This window comes from Abramis brama, assembly GCF_963993115.1.
Source record: "Abramis brama genome assembly, chromosome: 1".
NCBI lineage: Eukaryota > Metazoa > Chordata > Actinopteri > Cypriniformes > Leuciscidae > Abramis > Abramis brama.
Window position 1 is genome coordinate 43541544 of NC_139963.1, and position 25279 is coordinate 43566822.

General features: G+C 36.3%; 2 protein-coding genes across 6 annotated transcripts in view; both read left to right on the forward strand.

Moving 5' to 3' along the window:
* ccnf (cyclin F) overlaps window positions 1–2201 on the forward strand; it is a 38231-nt gene extending 36030 nt beyond the window's left edge. For all 5 annotated transcript variants that reach the window (XM_084121744.1, XM_084121743.1, XM_084121745.1 and 2 more), the window contains one exon: window positions 725–2201. In XM_084121744.1, the coding sequence (XP_083977870.1) occupies window positions 725–1131 (407 nt within the window). In that variant the 3' untranslated portion in view covers window positions 1132–2201. The remainder of the gene's footprint in view (window positions 1–724) is intronic.
* An 816-nt stretch (window positions 2202–3017) lies between these two features.
* abca3b (ATP-binding cassette, sub-family A (ABC1), member 3b) overlaps window positions 3018–25279 on the forward strand; it is a 41780-nt gene continuing 19518 nt past the window's right edge. Inside the window, exons 1-10 of the mRNA XM_084133742.1 lie at window positions 3018–3240; window positions 4199–4276; window positions 7332–7587; window positions 11988–12115; window positions 15453–15618; window positions 18602–18861; window positions 18939–19055; window positions 20593–20713; window positions 23705–23878; window positions 23965–24146. Of these exons, the coding sequence (XP_083989868.1) occupies window positions 4223–4276; window positions 7332–7587; window positions 11988–12115; window positions 15453–15618; window positions 18602–18861; window positions 18939–19055; window positions 20593–20713; window positions 23705–23878; window positions 23965–24146 (1458 nt within the window). The 5' untranslated portion in view covers window positions 3018–3240; window positions 4199–4222. The remainder of the gene's footprint in view (window positions 3241–4198; window positions 4277–7331; window positions 7588–11987; window positions 12116–15452; window positions 15619–18601; window positions 18862–18938; window positions 19056–20592; window positions 20714–23704; window positions 23879–23964; window positions 24147–25279) is intronic.

Genomic DNA, 25279 nt, shown 5'->3' on the forward strand with positions numbered 1-25279 from the left:
TCAATTACTTTTACAGAACTAGTTTACCCAGAAATTACCCTAATGTCATTCCAATCCTGTATTTCTTTAACTCCATAAAAACATGCCCCCCCCCCCCCCCCAACTGAAAATGTTGTTACAAATTTCATTGATTACAATGATACTTAAATAAATTAAATTACAAAAATAACAAATTATTACATTAAAAAAATCAGTCTTTTTAATTAAATTATTAAAACAAGTTAATTTAATTTAATTGTTCATTTAATAATAACATTTAATTAGTATCTCATTAATTGGAAAGATATTTCAATTGAATTATTTAAATGATTATTTCACTGTTAAATTATTAATTACATTTAAATTATTTATAAAATCTATTTTACATATTGCAATTTAAATTATAAATTTAAATTATTTCAGATTAACTTTAAAAAAAAAAATGTTTTTTTTTTTTTTTATGCGACTGCATTTGAGAGTTCTGTTCCTCACATAAAGCTTCAGCTGATGTGAAGCACACAGGTTATGACATTTATGGTGCTGTTTTGGAGCTCGCCTGTATAAATCACTGCTCATTCTCGTTGTATTGAAAACAGGAGCTCAGACTTTCTGCCTACAATCTCATTTTGTGCATCATGGAAAATCTTTTCAACTTTCATGGTTATTCCTTTTAAATTGCATTATGTTTGCGTTTAAGTCCCGTTCATTAAAGTTTGATGAGCAACTTTCTCTCTTTCTGCCCCAGTCTCAGTGATGGAGGTGCAGATGGAGCTGCCGGTGGAGAGCGCTGAGGGACACTGTTGCGCTCTCTCCAGCGACGACGACGACAACCTCTCTGAGGAACCCAACGAGGAAGAGGAGGAGACCAGCAGTCGAAGCAGACCCTGGATACGCCACATATCCTCTTCCTCTTCATCGAGCACCTTTTGCACAGACCGCCGCAGCTCGGGCTACTCCTCCATCCAAAGCGTTCCCAGTCCGTCCGTCTCCTCGTCTCTGGTCTCTCCTCAGAATCTCTCCGGTTTCCGTCTCCTGCTGGCGCCCGCGCCGAGGACCCGCCGGCAGGTGAAGAGGAAGAACACTGCGGCTCACAGCGGAGGAGAAGCGGAGCGCGACGAGGGCGACGCCAACCCGGCCTTCCTCAGCCTGTGATCGACAGGAAGCTGCTGTCCCTTAACGCATCACTTCCTGGCCGCCCGCCAGGAGCACTTTCGTTCACGGGTGCTTTTTATCTCAGAGGGACACGGGCGTGAGTTCGCGTCCGTTTCTGAGCTTTTTTTAAGTAAGAACAAAGGTCATGGTTTTTTCTTCCCATAATGCATTTCACTTCAGCTCCTGACTGTTGACAAGCAACGTGATGAATGCCGATGAGCGTGTTGAAATCACTGGAACTCTCTCTGTTTTTGAAGTCTCGTGTACGTTGTGTTGCGTCTTCGTAAGTATTTAAAGCCGGACTGTTTACAGAAACTGACTATTGTAGTTTATCATATGTGCAAATGTGTTTTTTTTTTACGAAGTTACATGCAGCTACGGAGGAAAGCTACTCGATCCATGAAGTTTCATGCCAATTAATGCACTGTCCGAACTGAACTGGTTTGTTTACGCGGATGTTTCTCGCCACGTATCTCGATTATTTATCTCGAACTCCGGTGTTTTGTGTATTCGCGCATTGCTTTGCGTTCGTCACATCTTCTGCCAAAGTTCCTACATTAACGATTTTCATACCGTTTTCTCTTTCTGCTTGTGATACCACTGATGTTTTGACCTGTGAAACCTGCAAACGTACAGCACATCTGTATGAACTCCATGTGTTTTTTTACGACAGATCCGATGAATGTGATCGTTTGACATGCTTTTTCGTAATGACCTCGAGAGACACCGAGCACTTTTTTATGACCGATGCTGGAAAGCGAAATGTTGCTTCGTAACGAATAAGTCTCCATGTTTTATCTTTGATATGCTTGAACAATCAACCATACATATATATTTGTGAGTGTTCATCTGATTGAGGTTATGACACTAAAAGCATTAAGTTATTTTTGTGCAGGTCTTGTTGGTACTGTATGTCGAACATCACTAAGGATTGCGACTGTAAATAATTGTTCCTTGTTTATAACTGTAAATAAATAAATGTATGAAGCTGTGAAAGGTCATGTGAACTTGAAAACAGACATGTGTTTGTTATATTCTGAAAACCACAATAAAACAATGCAGTAGTTACATTTGCATGTCTACAGTGTTTCTTTTTCATACAGATGGGAACTTGTGGTTTGCACGCATTCATTGCACTGCCGATTTAACTTAACTCTAAGCATCACGCTTTAGCACAGACCTCAAGATTTTTTAACACCGTGGTTTGATGAGGAGCAACTGCTGGTCAAACAGTTGTTAAAAGATTTAAAATGTTATTTAATTATAATGGAAAAAAAAAGTGACTACCTGATTTACATGTTTTTAAAACTGATAAAAATAAAGTTAGAATATGCAAATTGATTGAGATATTGAGGTATTTTTGTTTTTGTTTTAAAACTGCAACTGAAGTCACAATACAAAAATGTTATAATAGTAAGTTTGTTTATATGTATATATATATGCGGACACATACACATAAACAATGTATTTAAATATAATATATATTATATACACATGTAAACAAATTTTAATGTTAGATTAGATTAATTGTAAACATCGTAGAAAAAGCAGTTTTACATACATTCTAAATCTTAAACATCTTAAAGACATCTTCTAAATTACATTTAACAGGAAACGTCTTAGGGATGTATTGCAGATGAGCAAACACTACAAAATACAAGTAAATGCAGACATCAAATAGACGTCTCTGAGATGTACTTGTGCTATACACACACGTATGTGTTTATATATATGTACGTGTGTGTATATATGTATTAGCCAAAACAATTAATAAAAACACGACAAATTTTTTTTTTCTGTTAATTTTAATTTCAATTTCATTTTTATGCGCAGTGACGTTTCTGCGTCTGTCACGACGGTCACATGACCGCGAGCATCCGCCCAGCTGGCCGAGGTCACGTGACCGTATTTGTTGTGTCCACACGGCACGGCGCTGCGCTGCAATGTCATCACCTTCATCTTCCTCGTTATTATCGCCCTTATGAGTGATAATCCCTGATGGAATTCGTCCGTGACTGAGCCGAGCTGACTGCGAACATCAATCCAATGCTTTCCGACTGAAAGAGCCGATATTTGAGCCCTATGCAGGACAGATAAGACGAGTGTAAGGTGAGCTGTGCACGAGCGCGCGCGTGCCTGCCTGTTTTCTATTGTGTTTGTTATGCTGTGGGAATTGGGTTGATAAACAAGTTCTCGAATCAATCACAAGATCTTCGCAACGATCAGACTAAAGACATCGAATGCATGAAACACAGAGAGAGAGAAACAGCGTGATGCATGTTTGATGTTAAACAGACTGCTGTTATTTCAAAGAAAGAAAGAAAATAAAAGCATACTACACTAGTATAATTGAATAAACGCACTAGACGGGCATCAAAGCAGTGTCATCAATATGATGTCACTGCCGCGTCAGTAATATTAACCCTGCTGTATGTTTAATAACGACAGGCATTTACTAAATACTACTAGTGCTAAATAGTCCCATGCATATCACTGACACATTTAAAGATGTATTTTATTTAAGGTCAAATCAGGAGATATTTTAATCTGAGGATTGATATGGGAGATGGCGTTCCCCTCAGTGTCCATATGGTGGTTAAACTGGCCTTGAACCATGACATGTCTTCACACTTCACACACCTTTATTTATATAGCGCTTTTTACAATACAGATTGTTTCACAGCAGCTTTACAGAGATAACAGGAAAATAATGCAGCAAAGTTTGTTTCGGCAGCAGATCTTGAAGAATATAGCATCATAGTCCACCTTAAGTAAGTTCAGTGATGGTTTATTTTTATGGCAAAAAAGTTATTAATTTAGTTCATTTATATATGTATATATATATCCACCCAGGAGAATACAGTGATGTCATCGTTGTGCAATCAGAATTGAAATAGCAGTTTATTGTCTCAACTTCTTGTTTCTTATCTGAAAAAACATGAATATTATAGTTATTCTGTTATCTCAGAATGTAGTTGCGAAACAGTGAAACTCCAGGAATAGCCCTGATATGGTTTTCCTTACATTTCTTGAGCAGTGACCTGACGTTCACTTTCTCCCGGTCCAGGTTGTGAAGTTCTGTAAACCGAAAATGGCCGTGTTGCAGCAGTTTGGATTGCTTCTGTGGAAGAACTATATTCAGCAAGTGAGTATTTGGTTTATAAGTGCAATGTATGTGCTGATATTCTTTTGTTTTATTGCTGGATGTTGGATCTAAGGTTTTATGGCAATGATATACACTAGCCTACTTTTCAAAGGTTTGGCATCAGTAAGATATTTTTAGATTTTTTTTTTTGATGCTGAAAATACAGCTTTGAATACATATTTACGTTTTAAAATATATTCACATAGAAAACATTTATTTAAAATTGTAATAATATTTCACAATTTTACTGTTTTTACTGTATTTTTAATCAAATAAATGCCGTTTTGATGAGCAGAAGAAACTTCTTTTAAAAAATATTGTAAAAAAATCTTACCAACCCCAAATTTTGGAACGTTAGCATGTAATATGTAGGGCAATACGGTTAAATTTGGGTTATAAAGCCCACAAATGACGGCTTTAGAGGTTTACTCTGTGATAAAGTGCTGTTCTGGCCAGTTGTGTAAGTTGTTTTGCACCAGGCAACCAATCATAAACTCTCTCCAAACTTGCACAGTTAAATATTCATGTGTTTGGTACATAAACCCGTTGTGTTATGATTCCTAGCATTCCTAGCATGTTTTAGAAGAGTTATAACAACCAGAGTGTTTTGGAAGATGGACGAGCCGCTGGTTAAACGGGTTGCGTGCTCTTCTTGGCACGTTCTGCTCATCCAATTGATGTTAATATTAATAAATCATGCAAATAAGAATGTGAAGCCCTGGATGTACAAATGTGCATTGTGAAATATCTAAAATTAATCCTTCAGGGTAAAGTATGACATCAATGTGAAACATGCAACGAGATAACCCAGGATTATGTTAACCCAGGGTTAAAAATGACCCTAGGTTAACTCTTTTCACGCCAGCGTAAAAAAAAAAAAAGTTGCCAACCACCGCCAGCATTTTTGATTATTTCACAAAAGTTTCATGGCCCAAAGAATATTTTGTTGTATGAATATCTGAACATGCAATAGATCAAAAGAAAGAACAGACCCTCTGCTAAAAAAAAAATTAAATAAAAAAGTTTTATTCTAGCTTCATGCATTATTTTTTTATCAACTGTGGTCAAGTTTCATAAATCACGTTTTGTCAAAGACTTCAGCCAAATGGGATTTAGAACGATGATCAAAACACAGATGGAGGAGATCGAGTCCATCAACACCCCTAAAGCTTCACAAGCTGCATTCCCATTACAGATTTGCTCAAAACTTTTGCGATGCTTTCTAAATGTCGATAAAACTGTTGCGAAATGACGGCGTTTCTATTAACCAATGTTTCTTTGTGATGTAGAATCCAGTATTCCCGTAATTCCTTTTGTCTCGTCTTCTGTCCAAACGTAAAACGTTTTTGGCATATATGGGAGTTTTCGCGTAATTTACGTGTTTTCCAGCGGGAGAATTTTCAATTTGCGCAATTTGAAGGGTAATGGAAACATGGCTACAGTCCTACAGCTCGTCCTGGGTCGACATTTCATTCAGTAAAATTAGGCAGTTTTGATTTATATGCTGTTTAATGTTGATGATCGCGTTATTTTTACACATTCAAATGATTACATATGATATTGCTTGTTTCTGCATCTTCTTCGCATGTGTTTTGATCAGGAGATTCAGTTCTCATTCAGAAGATGTCATAGCGCCCCCTACCGTATAACACTGAAAACACGGGTTGCCGGAAAAGACTGTTTCTTGAAACCAGATTTTATAGTTCAGATGCTACAGCAAGTCTATTTTTGAAGAAACAAGGAAATGTTTCAACTAGTTTGCGGCGGATAAAAAGACACAAGCACAACCAAGGCTTTGTGTTCAAATGTAATCATTACCCCCATTCACCTTATTTGCTGTAATGATTTAACTCGCCGGTTCTTTTGCCCTGCTGAATAGCTTCTATGTTCCTTCCCGTATTTGTCCTCTTAGATTAGATTTCAGAGTTTCTTGTTCAGTTGTTTACCGCGGATGCATGGCTTTGATCGTTGCGTGAGTGTTCATGTGTGTATTGTTATTTTCCCTTATGCCGGATCTTTGCTCGGCACACTTGTGGAGATTTGCTGTCTTGTGTAAGATCATGTGCAGGTGAAGTGGATGAGAAATGAACTTTCTGAACAATCAATGGAGCTCGGTCATAGTGCTGCAAGAAGCGTCCCGATTCCCTCGTGATAGAGGGCTGTGTGCACACAGCTGTTGCTAGGAAACCCCAGTAAACACTGGCCCCTTCACGCCTCATTAGAGCAGACATATATAGAAGATTATATCCTTCCTGACCCAGATCAGAGGTCTAGCGTTCTTCATCGCCCCAGATCTAGCCTCAGGACGGTGCTGTGTGGGCTCATGCTTACTTACACATGACGCATTGACATGACACTAAAGCCTTGTCTGTGAAACCGGGGGCAAGTTTAGTCGCAGACTAAAATGCATGTTTGAGCTGTTTTAACTGAATGTAACTTGCACTGATATCTCTTAAAATATGTCAGTGTCATTGTTTTGTCTCAAGATGCACATCAGTAATGTTTTTCCTTATAAGACATGTTTATGAAAGCTACTTAAAGTTATATGTCTTAATTGAACCAATTGAGTCGTTTTGAATCGTTTCAACCTGTCCATTCTGTCAATAAAATGGCAACATTTATTATTATTATTATTATTATTATTATTATTATTATTTATTTTATTGAATTGAATTGTTTTTTTATTAAATTAAATTGTTTTATTTTATTAAATTAAATTGATTTAATTTATAAAAAGTATAGAAGTGTATTCATAAAAATCCAACAAACACTTTTGTATCCTAGTGGTTAGAGCATCTGCTGAGAAACAAATTTGGCTTGTATCATTGTCCCTTCTCGTTCCAACCTTTGTCCATACTGTCAATAAAATTATAGCTTTTATTTTATTTTATTTTATTTTATGTAATGTAATGTAATGTAATGTACAGCCATTCACCGATCCGTTCACCCTTATCTACATAACCATTCTTCCATCCATCCATCCATCCATCCATCCATCCATCCATCCATCCATCCATCCATCCATCACTGACCTCCTCTTTCTCTCGGTCTCCAGAAGCGTCAGATCCTGGTCATGCTGGTGGAGGTCGCACTGCCTCTGCTCTTCTCAGCCACCCTGATCATCCTGCGGCAGAACGTGTCCGTCACCAACTACCCTAATGTAACATACTACGACAGATTCGCTTTGAGCGGCCTACCGCCCTTCCTGTGCGCCCAGCACCTGCAGCTGGCCTACGTGCCCTCAAACGCCAGCGTGGTGCGGGGAATCACGGAGGACGTCCATCGGAGCCTGGGAAGCTGCATCAGAACCAGTAAGAGCTTCTGGGTATTCATATCAGTGTATTCACAAAAACTCATCAGAGCTGTGGCCAAGAGTTTCTGATCAGTCGCAAGTTTGGCTCGTATCATTGGCTAATCTCGTTCCCTATATGTACATCAGACTTATGCAATAAATATTTTATTACATTTTTTTAATAATAAAAAGAAAAAATTGTACCGTACATTAATGCAATAAATTGGTCACATTGAAAACCTGCTAACAGCAGGGCTTTTTCATTTTAATATTTATTAAATGACTATATAGCAAATGCAAAAACAACATGGAAAACGTGGAATTAACAGAGATTTTTATTATTATTATAATTGTATTAATACTGTTAGAAAATGACAAAAAGAAAAAAATATACATCAATAAAATTTTATTTTATTTTATTTTAAATTTTCATGCCCGGGTAACTTTCAAGAAGTTATAGAATATTTTTGTTTTGTTATGCTCTTTTCTAAAATGTTAATTGTATAGATATTGCTCCTCGTTAGTGCAAATGTTTTTAAAATAATTTTCTTTGTCATTAAAGCATTAACAGTCAAAACTAAACCAAACTTTGAAAAAAAAAAAAAAATCATGGGAATTCCATGTTGTTATGGCCTAGAATGGCCTCATGAGAGCAACATCTTTCAAATGTATTTATAGATATTGCACATCCGGAAATCATCATCAAGTTTGTTGGTCCAAAAGTGTGTGAGGATCACTGATCTTTAGCCTTCTTTAACAATGTGAGCGAGTTTACAGTTGACACGCAAAGCATCTCTTGAGTTTTGTGAATGAACAGCATCATGACCTCACCAAAAACCTTAATGGCAGGTTTTCCTGGCAATAAAGCTTCTGTCCGACCCTTGAATTCTCCTGGTGCTTGTGTTTATGAGCTGTCATAAAGTCATAAAGCTGGTCAGTCACATAATAGATGTTTCTCTGGCCAGCGTCCTGATAATGGAGGAGGACGTCCATGATCTGAAGCGTCAACTTTGACTGTAAAATGAGCCGCTTTGATGGTGGTAAAGTGCTGTGTAATATTCACAACTGACTGAACATACTGGTTTAAATGAGTCTTTTGACATTTTTTGGGACAACTGAGAAGAGGAAGTTTCAGGCAAATAGATAATTTATATGAAATTGCAGAGCTATGAGTAGATGTTTATTTATAAATATGGACATGACGAAAGTGATGACTTAAGGATAAACGAGTGAGTCACAAGTTAATGATTCAGTGGGCCGTTTGCCCGGATTTTTTTTACTTTTGGACTGTTTCATTTAAAATAACAGTTCATAAGTTCTTTGTTCATGAGCAACATTACTGTTGTGTACAACCATCAAAGACAACACAATAGAAATATATTCTGTCTATTGTCTTTATATTGTTATGCCGACCAGACTGCAAATTTAGGGTACGTTTACGCGACAACGATATCCTTAAAATGGAGAAGTTTTTCCTTTGAGTTTTCGCGTACAGACATTGTCAAAACAATCCCCATTCACAATGATCCGCGAAAACGACTAAAAACGCTGTATTCTGCTGCCAGACCATTAGATGGCGATGAAACACTACAGACTGAACACGAAATACGCACGTGCATGACGTCATCGTCTTCAGAGATTCGCGTTTTTGCTGTTTACACGGAGACCGTTTTCAAAAACGTGTACTTTGAAACCCGTTTTCAAAAGTTTGCGTTTTCAGGCACCCAAAACGCCGTTGTCGTGTAAACGAACGGCCAAAAAGTTTTACGTGTTTACTGTCGTGTAAACAGCCCCTAAGAAATAAGATGACACATTTTGCCTTGACGCTGTAGATTCAGTAGTGTCGCAGGACTATTTCAGCACATAAATAATGCAGAAGCTCCAGAACCACTGACCACAGTTATTTTAGTATTATTTTTAGACTCTTTTAGTATAAAATATAGTATTTAGTTGTAAGTATTTAGTATAAAATTAGAGATGCCACAGATATGACAATTTTGGCCGATACCGATAATTCTTTATAATTGAAAGCCGATAACCGATATATTGGTTGATAAAAGTCCTAATTTTTATATAATTTTTGGAGAGCCTGGTTACAAAATCAAAAGTCTCACTATTAAAATCCACGTACCAAGCACACAATTATAATGTTCTCATTATAATTTTATGTAGCCTATATGACAGACTTGCTCTGCACATTTAACTGCATTTTCCTTTTTGAAGCAATTCAAAAGCATCATGGAGAACGGTGCTGATCTGAAGTGTCTCAGCTGAAGGAAATAATCCATTATTTATCGGCTTTAACATATCAGCCAAATCTTCTTATCCTGCCGATTACGATAACATTCAAAATTAACATATATCGGCCGATACCGATATGGTGGCCGATATATCGTACATCCCTATAAAAAATGCTAAATATAGTATTTTATAGTATTAATTTTATACTATTAATATTTTGATATGCTTTTAGTTTTGTATTTTTAGTTTGCATTTTTTATTTAGTTTGTGTTTTTAAAAATGTTCTATTTAGCTTTATTTTATTTTGAGCAATTTAGTACTTATTTAAATTCAGTTAGCTGTTAGTCTTTTAAGTGTAAGGTTTTCATCTAATATTTATATTTTATTTTATTCATCTTTATTAATTTTTGCTGGTAACTTTACAGTTAGCTTCCATGTAGTATGTTAACATTTGTTAATTAATTACATTAGTTAAAATGAACTAAAAATGAGAAATGATTGCCTACTTCTAAAGCATTCATTCATCTTAGTTAATGTTAATTTGCTAACACATTATTAAAATAAAAAGTAGGATCTGTTGATATTATTTAGCTCACATGAGCCAACATGAACTAACATTGAACAGTTGTATTTGAATTATTGTTCACAAAGATTAAAAATACTGTAACGCTTGAGTTGCTCATTGTTAGCTAATGCATCATTAACTAATGGGACCTTATTGCATATTGTTATCATGTCGCTGGCTGTTGTTTACATTGGCAAATGTAGCACAGATGCTTCCTGGTTGTGCGTCGACTGGATTTGCTTGTTGATCCTGGTTTAACCGGCTCTTCCTGTTTTTATATAGGCAGACACTGTGTCTCACGATAAAAAACATGTGGTTACATGTTAGATGAACGTTTGATTTAGAAATGAAAACTGCTATTATGTATTCGCCCTCATGTCTTTCAAACCCCATGTGTGTTACGTGTTTCTCTGCAACAATAAAAGAGTAATAGTGGCATATGTTCATTCAGATCTTTCCATATAACAACAATTTATAGATACCACATCTGTCAAGCTCCGAAAAGGACAATAAAAGTAGCATTTAATAGAGTGGTGCGTGGATGACGTCAAAACTCGGAAGACTTATTCGCCACTGGTTCTCTCTTGAGATTTTCCTGTGGGGGTTTTATGAGGAAAATAATGTGGTAAACACAACTGATGATTTATGTTTACAATATTTTACAGTGTAAATTACACCCACCCACACCACAGACGTTCTTATCTAGTTGCTTAGAAACATATATTTAAAAATAAATAAAAATAAAAAACGTTGTGGAGTAAAACATTCAAGCATTGTCAAGACATGTTTACCACAGACCTTATTTTACTCATAAATTTAAAAATCTCATTTTAAAACCCCACTGGGAAATCTAGAAGGAACCAGCGGAAAATTGGTCTTCCTGGTTTTGAAGTCATCCCTGCTATATCCAAAGAATAAAACGTTAACAAAAGCTTCTTAAATGTATCTAATTTATTGTTGCACAAAAAACAAACAGACATTGTATGGGTTTATAACAACATGAAGAGGAGTAAATAATGACACACTTTTCATTTTTGGTCAAATATTCTTTTAAAGAGCCTCACTAACCTGCCGGTTTGTGTGTGTGCATGTGTGTGCGCGTGTGTGCGCGTGTTTTAATTGGATTTAGGTCCTAAATCCCAGTCGTGACCTGGCTGAAATCCCAGTTTTGCCTAGTGTCTCATTAGCTTTTCCTTTTAACAACATTTTCTCTGAAAAAAATAAATAAATACCTAGGGGTCTTGATATCATTAACATATGTTTACAGTTGGCTGACAAATCCTAAAATCAATTATTTTAAAGGTCACATGCTTTCGTATGATTGCTTAAATGGCTAAATTTCACATCGATCAATCTATTTTTATCAGTTTAACCCTCAAACTTTCTACGCACTGAATTGATCGCTGATCGCATGTAACGATATGAACAATTTGCATTGTTTGCTTTGTTTTCTTTGCTTTAGTGGGTGGTTGTCTAGGTGTTGCCAAGGTGATTTGCTTGATGGTTCTGGCGTGAAATGAGTCCTCCCTCGTGTCTTCGATGTTTAAGTATGAGCTGCAATAACAGTAATAGTGACGTATGTGGCACTAATGATGTGTCGTCTTGTTTTCCAGTCCGTGGCTTTGAAACAGAGGAGCAGTTCGAGGAGTTTGTGAAAACTGACCCAGAGTCAGGCAAGATCTTGGCAGCCATTGTGTTTGAGCATCCTTTCAGCCATGACGATGAGCCTCTTCCTCTGCAGGTGAGACTCTCAGAGCTGACAACCAATCACAGTCTTTTTATTGCATAAAAATTATCTTTTGCATAAAGAAAATGAAGCTTATTTTTTTTGCATTGTAACAATATTTTGCATGAATTTGCATAATTAAACACATTTTTCCCTCAAATTCTCATTAATGCATAAACTATGGAAGCTTGTTTCTGCCACGGAATAAAAAATAAAAAGGTAATTGTGCCTTTTTTCATCTCACAATTTAGAAATTTTTGTGATAATTCAAGTCATAATTGTGAGAAATATTAAAAATTGCAAGAAATAAAGTCAGAATTGCGAGATATAAAAAAGTCAGAATTTTGAGTGAGTTTATATCACAATTCTGAGAAAATAATTATTATTTAAAAAAATCAATAAAGTCATAATTGTTTATATCCCGCAATTTTGACTTTTAATCTCGCAATTCTGATGTTATAACTCGCAATTCTGACTTTATATCTCACAATTCTGACTTTATATCTCACAATTCTGATGCTATAACTCGCAATTCGGACTTTATAACTCGTAATTCTGACGTTATATCTTGCAATTTTGACTTTTAATCTCGCAATTCTGATGTTATATCTTGCAATTCTGACATTATAACTCACGATTCTGATGTTATAACTCGCAATTCTGAAAAAAAAAGTCAGAATTGTGAGATAAAAAGTCAGAATGGTTTATATCCCGCAATTCTGACTTTATTTCTCTCAATTTTGACTTTATATCTTGCAATTTTGACTTTATATCTTGCAATTCTGACGTTATATCTTGCAATTCTGACGTTATAACTCGCAATTCTGACTTTATAACTTGTAATTCTGACTTTATCTCTCACAATTCTGTTTTAACTCGCAAATCTGACTTTATATTGCATAATTGTGACTTTATAACTCGCAATTCTGACTTTATATCTCACAATTCTGATGTTATAACTCGCAAATCTGACTTTATATTGCACAATTCTGACGTTATAACTCGCAGTTCTGCGAAAAAAAAGTCAGAATTGTGAAATAAAAAATTGTTTAAATTGTTTTATTCCATGGTGGAAACAAGCTCCCATAAAAAAAACTATAAAAAAAAACATGTTATTTATTTATAATATTTCCAAGAAATGAAATCTATTTTTAAAAAAATATATATTTTTAGAATTAAAAACAGCATAAATGGTTTTTACATTTCATTTGCATCATTATTTTTTATATACTTTTGTAAAGATTTACAAGCTTTCAGTTCTGAAAATTGGGGGTAAATAATTGGCAAAAATGATAGTGATCCAAAAACTGGGATTAGTTTTACGCAAAACCATTTTCTTTTGATTTTGGTGTGAGATATAGCACGTTCTTGTCAGTTTTTGTCTTTAACGATGATTACTGTTACTTAAAGGAAAGAAATGTTCTTTTCTGAGCATTTGAGGGCAAAATAACCGGTTTTCCACAGAAGTGAAAATCTAGCTGGAGGAATCAGGCTTAAGTGCTCTAGCAGCAAATGCCCTCAAACCATATTTGTTCATGTCTCGGGCGCCTGCTCGAGTGTTTATGAACCACTGATTCTCCCAGCTGACGCTGTTTCAGCCATTTTGAGATGCACTTCTTGAGTTTCCTCCATGTGTCTAATGGAGAGATGAGGTCTGGTCTGGTCTCTTCTTATAAGGACATGAGTGAATCATCTCTCATGATGAAAGCTCGCGAGTCCTTCGCTGAGGGTTTAATGAGTTTACCGCAGCTCCTGCATCTGCATTGATGGAAAGGGCATTTCCATGTATAGGGTTCATAAAATGTATGTTTTTGTAACACTTAACTTATGAATGGTTTTACGAATGATTTACACAGAAAGTTGGTTTCCTCTTGTTAAATGAGGCCCGAAATGTCACAGTGTTTACGGATTTACTTATATTTCCAGTAGACTGAAAGGTGCGTTTTTGTCAGTGACTAATTGAATGTTTTGTCAGATGAATTGTTGTCACTCACCTGGGAGTAGATGCAGAATTAAATTTTATTCAGATAAAAACGAGGCTGTGTGTACGCTGTACGCTCAGTGTGTCATATTGTGTGTCTGTCGCTCACATGACGAAACATTGGAGATACAATTTTCAGTGGATAAAAAGACAGGTGAACAATTATGGCTGCATCTATTCATCAAAATAATAATTTAATAATTAAATAGTATTTTTATTTTACAGTAAAATTTTACAACGGTATAATATTTTTTATTTTGTTTAACATTTTTGTTTGATAATAATAACTAATTTTTTTCATTTTACAGGTAAATTACAACAGGAAGATTTCTTATTTTGATATTTAGTAATAGTAACAATAATAATAATAATTAGTATTAAATACTCAATTTCTTTATTTTACAGTGAAATATTACAACAGTCCTATTACAACCATATTTTTATTTAGTAATAATAATAATAATAATAATAATAATAGTTATTATTATTATTGTTATTATTATTAAATACTCAGTCTTTTTTCCAGTTAAATATCATTAAAGATATTTTCTTTTTAAAATAGTTTTTATATAATAATAATAATAATTATTATTATTATTGTTCATAAAATAAATATTGCATTTCTTTATTTTACAGTGAAATATTACAACTGAAAGATTTTTAATGTTAATTTTTTTTAGTAATAATAATATTATTATTAATTATAATAATAATAATAATAGATGTTCTTAATTGTATTATTAAATACTCAATATCTATATTTTACAGTTAAATATCACAACAGAAATATTTATATTTTAATATTTGTATTTAGCAATAATAATATTACTAATAGTATTATTAAAATAAATACTCAATTTCTTTATTTTATAGTTACATTTTACAACATAATGATTTCTTATGTTGATATTTAGTAGTAATAATAATAATAATAATAATCATTATTATTAATTTATAGCCTAATTGATTCTTTTATAGCCATTTTAATATAAAGTCTCACAATGTTTGGCCAAATTGTGCAGCCCCACAAACATGTTTTTTTTTTTTTAAATATCATATTTAAAATCACAATCTGAATATTTATCACAAAAAGCTAAACATAATTGTCATTGAAGTACAAGACACGTTGAACTTCAACCCCTCACAGCTTTGATAATGTCAAATTAACTGTTACATGTGCTCTGAAGTATTTATTGAGCAATATTCAAAATTATCTGATGTGGTAACCATAAGGTTGCAGGTTTAAACCCCGTAAGAGTTGCTCGATGTGCTGCTAATCGAGACACTGGTGTTACTCCAGAAGAGTAATAGGTGAACTCTTAAGCCTGCAAAACTCATATGCTAAACGACCCTTGATCTGATGTGTGGCAGGTCAGCTATCATCTGCGCTTCACGTACAGCCCCAGGAACGCTCCGGCCCGAGAGAAGTCCGAGTTCAACCCCAACAATGACCTGGACTGGCACACGCTCAGCCTGTTCCCGCTGTTCCAGCTGCCCGGGCCCAGAGAACAACACGAGCCACAGGGCGGCACGCCAGGTCAGTCCGCACTCATGCATTGTGGGAAATGTTGGTGGTAAGGTAACACGAACCCAGCTCAAGTCAAGTCAAGTCCAGCTATAGTACGTTTTTTTGATTGATTCACTTCCGTTGCAAAGATCATTAGTTATTAACTTAGGGGCCGCTAACACGACATAGTTTTAACTGAAAACAGAAAACTTGTAATGCGTTCTGGACGTTCATTTGCATGCCAACAGTGTCTGGCGGCTCGAGAACGCAAACTTTGAAATAGGTTCCAAGGTGCAAGTTTTGAAACATTTTGAAAAACGTTATCTCCGCGTAAACTTCAAAAACGTGAATCTGTGAAAACGCTGACGGCGTGCACATGCATATTATGTGTTCAGTCTATAGGTAAACGCGTTTGAATATATATGTGCGCAGGAGCGTAGCCTTTCTTTACAAAGGGACATCGCCAAATTACTTGTCTGGCCTTTATAATACCGAATTTTTAGTCGTTTCCGTGGATAAGCAACCTACAGGCCATCCATTTCATGTTAAACTAAAAATTGCATCCAAAATGAGTCAATACATGCATTTTTCTGAATGTATGTGCACTTCTGCTAAATGTTTATTTTTTTATGCATTAAAATATGTTTCAAAGCTAACAGCCACAAAACTACAGTACATTAAAAGTACATTAAAAAGCTCTGTAGTCAAGAATCGCCCATCAACGTGCAAATTAGACCCGGAAACTTCTTAATGTGTGATTGAATTCTTCCTTGAACAGACTTGATGGCATCTTTACTGTCAGTTAGCGTTAACAGATGAGATAAACCGGCCTGTTCTCTCTTCTCTGCTTCTTTAACGATCTCCTCCTGAATCCGAGGCTTCCCGTGACGGCGCTAGCTATTGATTAGGAAGTGATTTGGTCGGTTAGTATTCCCTTTGCCCGACGGCCTACGCTGTTGCCGACAGCTTCAGTACGCCTGCAGCATGTGTGTTATTAATCATGAGCGCTGCGTTGGCGTCCTTTTGATCTTTGATGTCTGTCAACCTATTTTTGGTACAGTGCTTTCAAATTACAGCTTGATCTCTGCTTCCACGACTCTTCACGCTTCAACGTCGTCCTTTTATCTGCATTTAATTGCGTTGAGTTGCTTTATACTGGAAGTGCAAAATCTTCAAGAGTCATTATGGCTTGGAAAGCCATTAGGAGCAGTGAGAACTTTTGAATGAATGTCTACGCTTTGAGAAATAGGGACTATATGAAGCTCAAAAGAAATATTATAGGTGTTTTATAAGTTCAACGCCTTCATGGCTATGTGTTTTTTTTCTGCATCGTGGCTGATTTGTAGATTGTACCCCAAAAAATAGATGTGTCTTTTATATTTCCCATTCATTTCCTATTGCTGGTCATTTTTGACCGATAAGAGCACAAAAGTGACTTTTTTAAAGAACATTTAGCATTTTTGAATCGTGTTTTTTGCGTGTGTGTGTTCGCTTCGCATAGCAAGTGTGATAAAAGTCACAAAGTTGTGAAGAAGTAGTAGGGGTGTAACGGTACATGTATTCATCCCGAACCTTCACGGTACGGATGTCACGGCTCTGTTCATACAGTCAGACGGCGAAATGCAGTCAGTCACAGGCGATCCACACTTCAATCCAGAAGGGGGCGCGTGCGGTAATGCAACGCTGTTTGTTAACCACCACAACAGGAAAAAGCAGCAGAAGAAGAGATGATCTACGCACCAACCCAAAACAAGAGTTCAGATGGCACGCAAGAGCTTATACGCCGAGTTTCAATTAATTTTTGTGACACGCTCCACAAACTTCATGGAAAGAAAACCGGGATGGCAGGAAGCGGCATCCTGTTTGTTTTCTTTATTGTACAAAAGCACAATGTATTGTTTTTATTGTGCGTTTCGAATGATGCTTACTTATCTATCTATATGACCATAAATTACAAAGTATTTAAGGTTGTTTCTACTGTTATAATGAGACAAAATCATTAGACATTGTGCTGATTTGTGTCGTGGAAGTGCAGTGATGAAATATACGCGTCCAGGAATTGTGGCTTCACTCGCCGTCACCTCGTGGAAAGGTGAAGTAGGCTCAGATGTAGATGGCACTTTTTTTGCGTTGATCTTTGTGCATCCGCCATTGTCACCGCATGTTAATGAACTCTCACACGCAAAAGAAAATGACAGTTCAGGCTACGCACAACACATAAATCAAACCAATAAGTTTGAAAACAGCCGTTGAATTTTACCGTGCAGCATTGGTCAATCTATCAATTAGAGGAACAAATCAACAATTCCTTATTTTTTTTATTTTAAGCAATCAGGAATCTGTCAGTGTAGGCTAAAAATGTACCAAACTCTTATCGAACCGTGAAAACCAAAACGGAGGTACGTACCAAACTGCGACTTCTGTGTGCCGTTACACCCCTAATATATAGCATTAATCGTTCTGTTAAAACTATTTTTCAAGCTGAAAGCTGTTTAAATCATCATTTTTATAGCCATTATTGTTTGTGGCGTTGTGTGTTGTAAAATTGGATACAATTTTTTACAAAAAAGAAGGTTAGTGAGTGCATTTGTTTCACTCTGAAATCATTTTAACATGCATAATGTTTACGTCTTATGACTTTGCAATAGAAACAGTGGATATTTTAATGTTTACGGATTGGCCACATTCGTTTCCATTGTAAGTGTCTCACTGTAAACCAAATTTTGGCTTTTTTTTTGTTGGTAGATTGTACCAAAATATCTTTGAATCAAGTCCAATTTTTGTGTGTTCACATAGCAAGTGTGACAAAAGTCACCAAGTTTCATACCCTTCAGATTAATTAAAACATGTGGGAATGTTTTATGCTATCACATTATGCTATCAACAAATGCTGTCAATTGAGCATAACTTTTACAGAGCTCAGAATTTCCCTTTAAAAGAAATCAAAATTTCATTTGATTCAATCATGGACCCTTCTAAGTACCGTATCTTTCTCTTCGACGCCTCCTGACAGGTTATTACCGCGAGGGCTTCCTGCAGGTGCAGCACGCGGTGGACCGAGCCGTCATGAAGGCCTACAACAGCACGACTGCGGCGGCCCTCTTCAAGCGAACACAAGTGCTGCTCTCCCGCTTCCCTTACCCAGTGTTCATCTACGACCTCTTCATCCTGGCCATCCAGAACCAGCTGCCCCTGCTGCTAGTGCTCAGCTTCACCTACACGTCTCTGAATATCGTCCGCGCTGTGGTCCAGGAGAAGGAGAGGAAGCTAAAGGTGAGGAACTTAGAAATAGATTATGTTGGTTTTGATGCAAGAGAACTAGCACTATAATCGTCTTGTGTTTATTGCAGGAGTACATGCGCATGATGGGTCTCAGTAACTGGTTGCACTGGAGCGCCTGGTTCCTCATGTTTTTCCTCTTCATTTCCATCTCCGTCTTCTTTGTCACTGTGCTCATCTGTGTCAAGGTAAACAGAGGCACATTGGCGATTCAACCTGTTCTTTGTCAAGTACCTCTTCCTTCTAGAAATATAATGTTTGCATTTCTTTGTTTGTTTTTTAACTCCTTGACAAGTAAACTTTAGGGTTGAGAATTGAGAACCAGTTTATATTCAGAACAAGTTCTTGTTCCACAAAAGCACTGGAACCACATTTGTTTTTTCGTGATGTTTAGTTCTGTTAACATTTCTTGAAAATGTAATTTTTTTTCACTGGTATATGTTGTACAACATGAACTTAAAGAAGATACAGTATGCATTCAGTTTTGCCAGTTTTTTTAAATATATATTTTTACCCTTTTTTAAGGTATTATTGTAGTATAAAGTTAAGACAAGTTAATTGTGTCCTCAAAAATACGACAAGAATCGCTAATGAAATCACTTTACAATAAGGTCCTTTTAGTTAACATGCATTACATTTTTTACAATATTTATTAATATTTGTGAACATTAGCTAATAAAAACCGTTTTTTTGTAAGATCATGTCAACTGAGGTCTATTAAATAATATTAACAGATACAACTTTTGATTTTAATAATGTTTTAGTAAATGTTGGGATTACCATGAGCTAAGATTAATTAATGCTTTAGAAGTATTTTTCATTGTTAGTTCATGTTAAATAATGTTGTTAACTAATATTAATAGATGGAACCTTATTGTAAAAAAAACTAACTAAAAACTTTTATAAAACTAAAAAATATAACGTTAGACTATAAAGTTGTTTTCTTTAATTAATAATTTGCATGTATTTTATGAAATTTGGCCATAATAATCATAATACAATTCTCTGAACCCAAAAATAAATAAATAAATGTCTCGAATATTTTCATTTATACGTTTCTGTAGTCAAGTCAAGTCATCTTCATTTACATAGCGCTTTTAACAATGTAGATTGTTTCAAAGCATCTTTACAGAGATAAGCGTATCATTTAAGGTAACAGAGATTGTTTTGGCTTTATAGTGGTTCTTTAATAAAGTTATTTTCCAGCTAAAGTTAGTTTTGATTGATTTGCTTCCGTCGCAACAATCATTTGTTATTAAATTAGGGGCCGCTAAGACGACACCATTCTCTCTACATAGACTTTAAACGCGAACCTGTGAGATGCGCATTAAGAATTGGTTCTATAGTTATGTGCGTTTGAATATATGTGCGCAGGTTTGGAATTCCCTACAAACCAAGCCTAAACAAAGTACTGGTCTTTCCTTATAAATTTTGATACAGAATTTTATTTTATTTTGTCACTTCGGGGTAGGAACGCGAAACAAATTTTCCAGACAACGCTTTATCTGTAGAGTGGGAAAGGGATCCTCCATAGGGAGAGACTGTACACGACATTTTAATTGAAGGAGTGCAATTAATTGTTAATAGATTCACTAAGGAATCTGAATCATCAAGAAAAATGGGAATCAAAATCAGAATTGATTCCCATCTTTAGTATTCCATACTATTTGCTAGTTTTGCCAAACAATGATATGCAGGTAATGTATGTGTCTTGTTTTCTATCAGGCCAGTCCTAACGGATCGGTGTTGACCTACAGTGACCCCACGCTGGTGTTTTTCTTCCTGCTGGTTTTTGCCGTATCTACCATTAACTTCAGCTTCATGATCAGTGTGTTCTTTTCCAGGGGTGAGTTCTCCCTCTACTCTTATTATCGCAGAACGTAGTAGTCATTATGCTGTATTCTCTGTAGGACAATGATAGGACGCTCATCTGAACACACACGCAGTGTTTTTTAATCAAGCGGGCTTATTTCGGTGTAATAGACAAAGCCTCATAATCAAAGGTAAGATATAGTAGAACGTGAACGAAGAGCAAGAAAGTTCGGTATATCTTTGTTTAAATACGTGCACAAACATAATAAGTTACTTATTGTTACATTCACACTCCACGTGCATAAAGCTTTTGAAAATCAGCTCTCCATTGTGCGTAACCTGCTCTACTTCTTTCTTTTCTCTGCCAAACGAAACCACAAACTGTGTAAATGCAGGTAACCAGCTGGGGGAAAATGTTCAAGGTTGCAGTTATTGACCCTTTTTGATGCTTGAAATGCTTTTAGTGAGTAAAAGCAGAACTCGTGGCTGGACTTCATTGCATTTGATTGGTGCTTGTGTGCATGACGGCCCTCTCTTGAGCTAATAATAAGATATGTAGGCTATACCTGCTTTAAGAGGAGACCATAGAGATTCATCAAGCTTTAACTGTTCATCCTGAAGAAAAGAAAGAATATAAAATCAAAGGGCTGTTGGTGTACAGACCTGCCGCTTTAATCAGTTTTAAAGTGGCATTTTGTTCGCAACTTACTCATTATGGAAACTACACTGATTTGAAAATAAGTCTTTTTACTTGCAAAGGCCATTATGTGAAGCTTGATTGAAAAAGTTTATAACAGATCCCATTTAATGCAACTCTCCAAGTCTTGATTTTGTTTTTGGGATTTACTAGAATAGGTTTTAATGCTTGAATGTTCAAAAACACATGATTTTCCACATATTAACATTGTTACCTATTCTCAGTCTGTCAGTAACGCTTTGTTTAGTTCCTGTCTCTATGAAGCTCCTCCTTCTGAAAAGCTCAATGTGCTCTGATTGGTCGGCTGGATCAGTGTGTTGTGATTGGTCAAGCACTTCAAGCGTGTTTCGCCCCTTTACCATAATCATGAAAATAATATCAAAATAATGCAAAAACTCCTAATAATCCGTATACAATGTCTTGTTTTATTTTAAAGGTTAATTAAACTTGAGCATTTTATTGACATGTTCTTGTTTCGTTATAACACTCTTTGGGCCCTATCATACACCTAGTGCAATGCAGCACCAGGCGCAATGTTTTTTGCTAGTTTCAGCCCGACGCAGTTATCATTTTCACGTCCTGTGCCACGTTGTTTAAATAGCAAATGTATTTGCGCCCATTTGTGCACCCATGGGCTGCTGGTATGCAATATTTTTTATTTATTTTTATTTAAAGAGCGCGTTAGTAGTAATGTGCGCCTATAGGCGGGTCCACAATGTGCTACACTCTGCTTATTACACACACAGGGATGCTCAGCAGCACACAAACTAGCCAAATATAAAAAATAAAAGGATTACAATGTAAAAGTTTATTATTGTGTACATAAAGATATGTTGCAATCCGGCTTGTCCCATAGATGGTCTGCTCGTTTCTTCTCTGGAGACGAGTTCAGTCTTTCCACTATCAAACTTCATCATGTAAATAGCGAATCCGCCATGGCGCGAGCGCAACTGGCTTTAAAAGGGAATGGGAGATTCTGATTGTTTTTTTGCATTTAAAGCCCAAAACACACCCATTACTCATTAAGAGAATAGGGACAACCCTTTTAGACCATGCACCGGGTGCGCTTACCATTTTTCCCGCCGTTTAACTAGCAAAAGTGAATTCAGACACACCCTAAGTGCACTTTAGACCATGCTCTTAGATCATTAAAATAGGGCCTTTAATCTTGCAGTCACTATTTGAGAAGGTTTTATTTTTGTGGTTTTCTACAGCTGATATATGTGATGTAGAACAAGGTTGGCTGTTTTTTCTTCTGAAATCGAATATGTGCGGTTCAACGACCTCCTTTATTCAAAAGAGACTTGTTCTCTTTTGGGTTTAGAGAGGCTGAAAATGAACCTTAATCAACACGTCCTGCTACAGCCCATTCAAACCCCAAATGACATATTGTTGAGTCTGAAGAGGCTCTCCACATCTATGCGTCCCTTTGAAATGTGAATGTAAAAATAGCCCAGTGTTTCATTTTCTTCCATTTGTTGAACAGCAGTGCCACTCTTTTCTCCCATCACCCCTCTCTCTCTCTTTCACTCTTTTGTGGCTGGTTGAGGGTCGGAGGGAAGGATGTTCAAGGCTAGGGTTTGAACTCATTCACATGTCTATCCTTCAATCCCACACACTGAAACTCATGTTTGTCCAGGCCACATTCACCCAAAAATACATAAAAGACATTGAAAATGTTACAAAAGGTTTCAATTTCAAATAAAAGCTGTTTTTTTTTATCTTTCTATTCATCAAAACATCCAGAAAAAAATGTATCATGATTTCCACAAAAATATGAAGCAACTGTTTTAAACATTGTTAAAATAAGAAATGTTTCTTGAGCATCAAATCAGCATATTTGAGTAATTTCTAGAAAAGACAGGCTTCCATACATTTCTCTCTGAATTTACATTAATATAATGTGGAAAATAATGAAATGCTATTTCATTTGTTTTTAAAAATAAATTAAACCATAAAAATAAGTACTATTTAAATATTTAAAATATTTATATACAATGGTAGTATTTGTTTTGTTGCCTTTATTTAAATCTCCATAAATTATTATATTATAGTAATTTTATTTAGAGAATCAACAGTTTGAATAACTGGAAATGGCACAAAAAAACATTTCCGTGCACTTTACGGTGTGAGAATTTGTAGGGGAAATTGTGCTTAATTGTCAAAAAACACAATGCAAAACATTTTGAAGATCTTACAAAGGCATCTTAAAGAAAAATATAATTTCTTATGGCTTTCTTTTTCAGTGTGTGTGACTTGAACATGTTCTTGTGATGTTTTCATATAATTGTAAGCACAACCTAATTTCAGTGTCATTCTCTCCCATAGCGAATGTGGCGGCGGCAGCAGGAGGCTTCATCTACTTCCTGAGCTACCTGCCGTACGTCTTCCTGTGGCCTCACTATGACCTGCTGTCGCACGCCCAGAAAGTCTCCGCCTGCCTCATCTCCAATGTGGCCATGGCCATGGGAGCCCAGCTGATTGGCATGTTTGAGGGCAAAGGTCAGGGGGTCGAGCTAAACATGACACTATAGTTGCTCTAATAATGCTGCCATGCACCTGATGCTCATGTCTTATGTTGTCCTCAGGGACGGGCATCCAGTGGCATAACCTGTTTGATCCGGTAACGGTGGACGATGACTTCTCCATGGCCCAGGTGATCGGACTGCTTCTTCTGGACGCTGTGCTGTACGGTCTGGTCGCCTGGTACGTGGAGGCGGTGTTTCCGGGAGAGTATGGAGTCCCTCTTCCATGGTACTTCTTCATACTGGTACGTATTACATGCGTGCACATTGTCTATAGCCATATTCTTGGTCGCTATAAGCTGCATTGAAGACCTTGGGCCGGATTCACAAAAATCTTCTGAAGAAAAAAGTTTATTCTTTTTTTCTAAATTCTAAGAAGTTTGTAAGAATGTTCAAGTTCTTAAAGGGACAGTTCACCCAAAAATGAAAATTCAGTCATCATTTACTCACCCTCATGTCATTCCAAACCCATAAGACTTTGGTTCATTTTAAAAACACAAATCAAGATGTTTAATAAGAGGTTTCTCTCTCTCTTATTGAACGTCCATATAAATTTCATTTTTGGGCAAACTATCCCTTCAAGAAGTCAATTCTTTTTTTAAGAACGATCAGATTTGATCCTAAATTCCATAAATTTTATTCCTAAAGTGGGGAACAAATCAGGCTTTATAATGGAAAAAACTAACACCATTGATCTGAAGAACATTCTAAAAATCTCTGAAACTATTAAGAATCTTTTGTGGAATGGAAAGGTTCCATGGATGTTAAAGGTTCTTCACTGGAACAATCAATGCCAATAAAGGACTTTTTTTTTTTTTTAAGAATGTAGTCACAAGTCTTGCGAGTCTTGAGTGCATTGATTATTTCCTCAATCCTCAAACTTCCTCGTGCTCATCACATGGATTGGTGTTTGGTCAAAACAGTCTTACTTTGGCCTTGTGAACTTGTCGCAGTGGTTAGCGGTTCACCCATGGGAAGTTTTTAAAGTGTGAGTGAGTGAGGACTGGAGTGCCTTGAACAGAGGCCCTTGAAAGACAGGAAGCATTTGGTCTCGGCAGGAAAACCTTGCTTTATGTCATCATGACGGCCAGGAAGTGCATGCACAACCTTATCTCCTGACGTACAGGATTTACTGTAGGGTGTGAAGAGGGAGGGTACGATGAACAGCGTCTCGGTTTGCGCAGAGCTATTGTTTATGTAGGACACCCGTTGCGTCAGTGCTTGTGTTTGCAGACTGGCTTATCAACGGCTGGTAATAAAGACCCCGCCAGAGTGAAAGTGATCTGGAACAATGGCCTCCTGGGTCACACCTTTGACTCAGTGGTGTCTGGATGTCTAGCATGTTTATACACAATTGACTTGGTGTAGCACAGTTGCT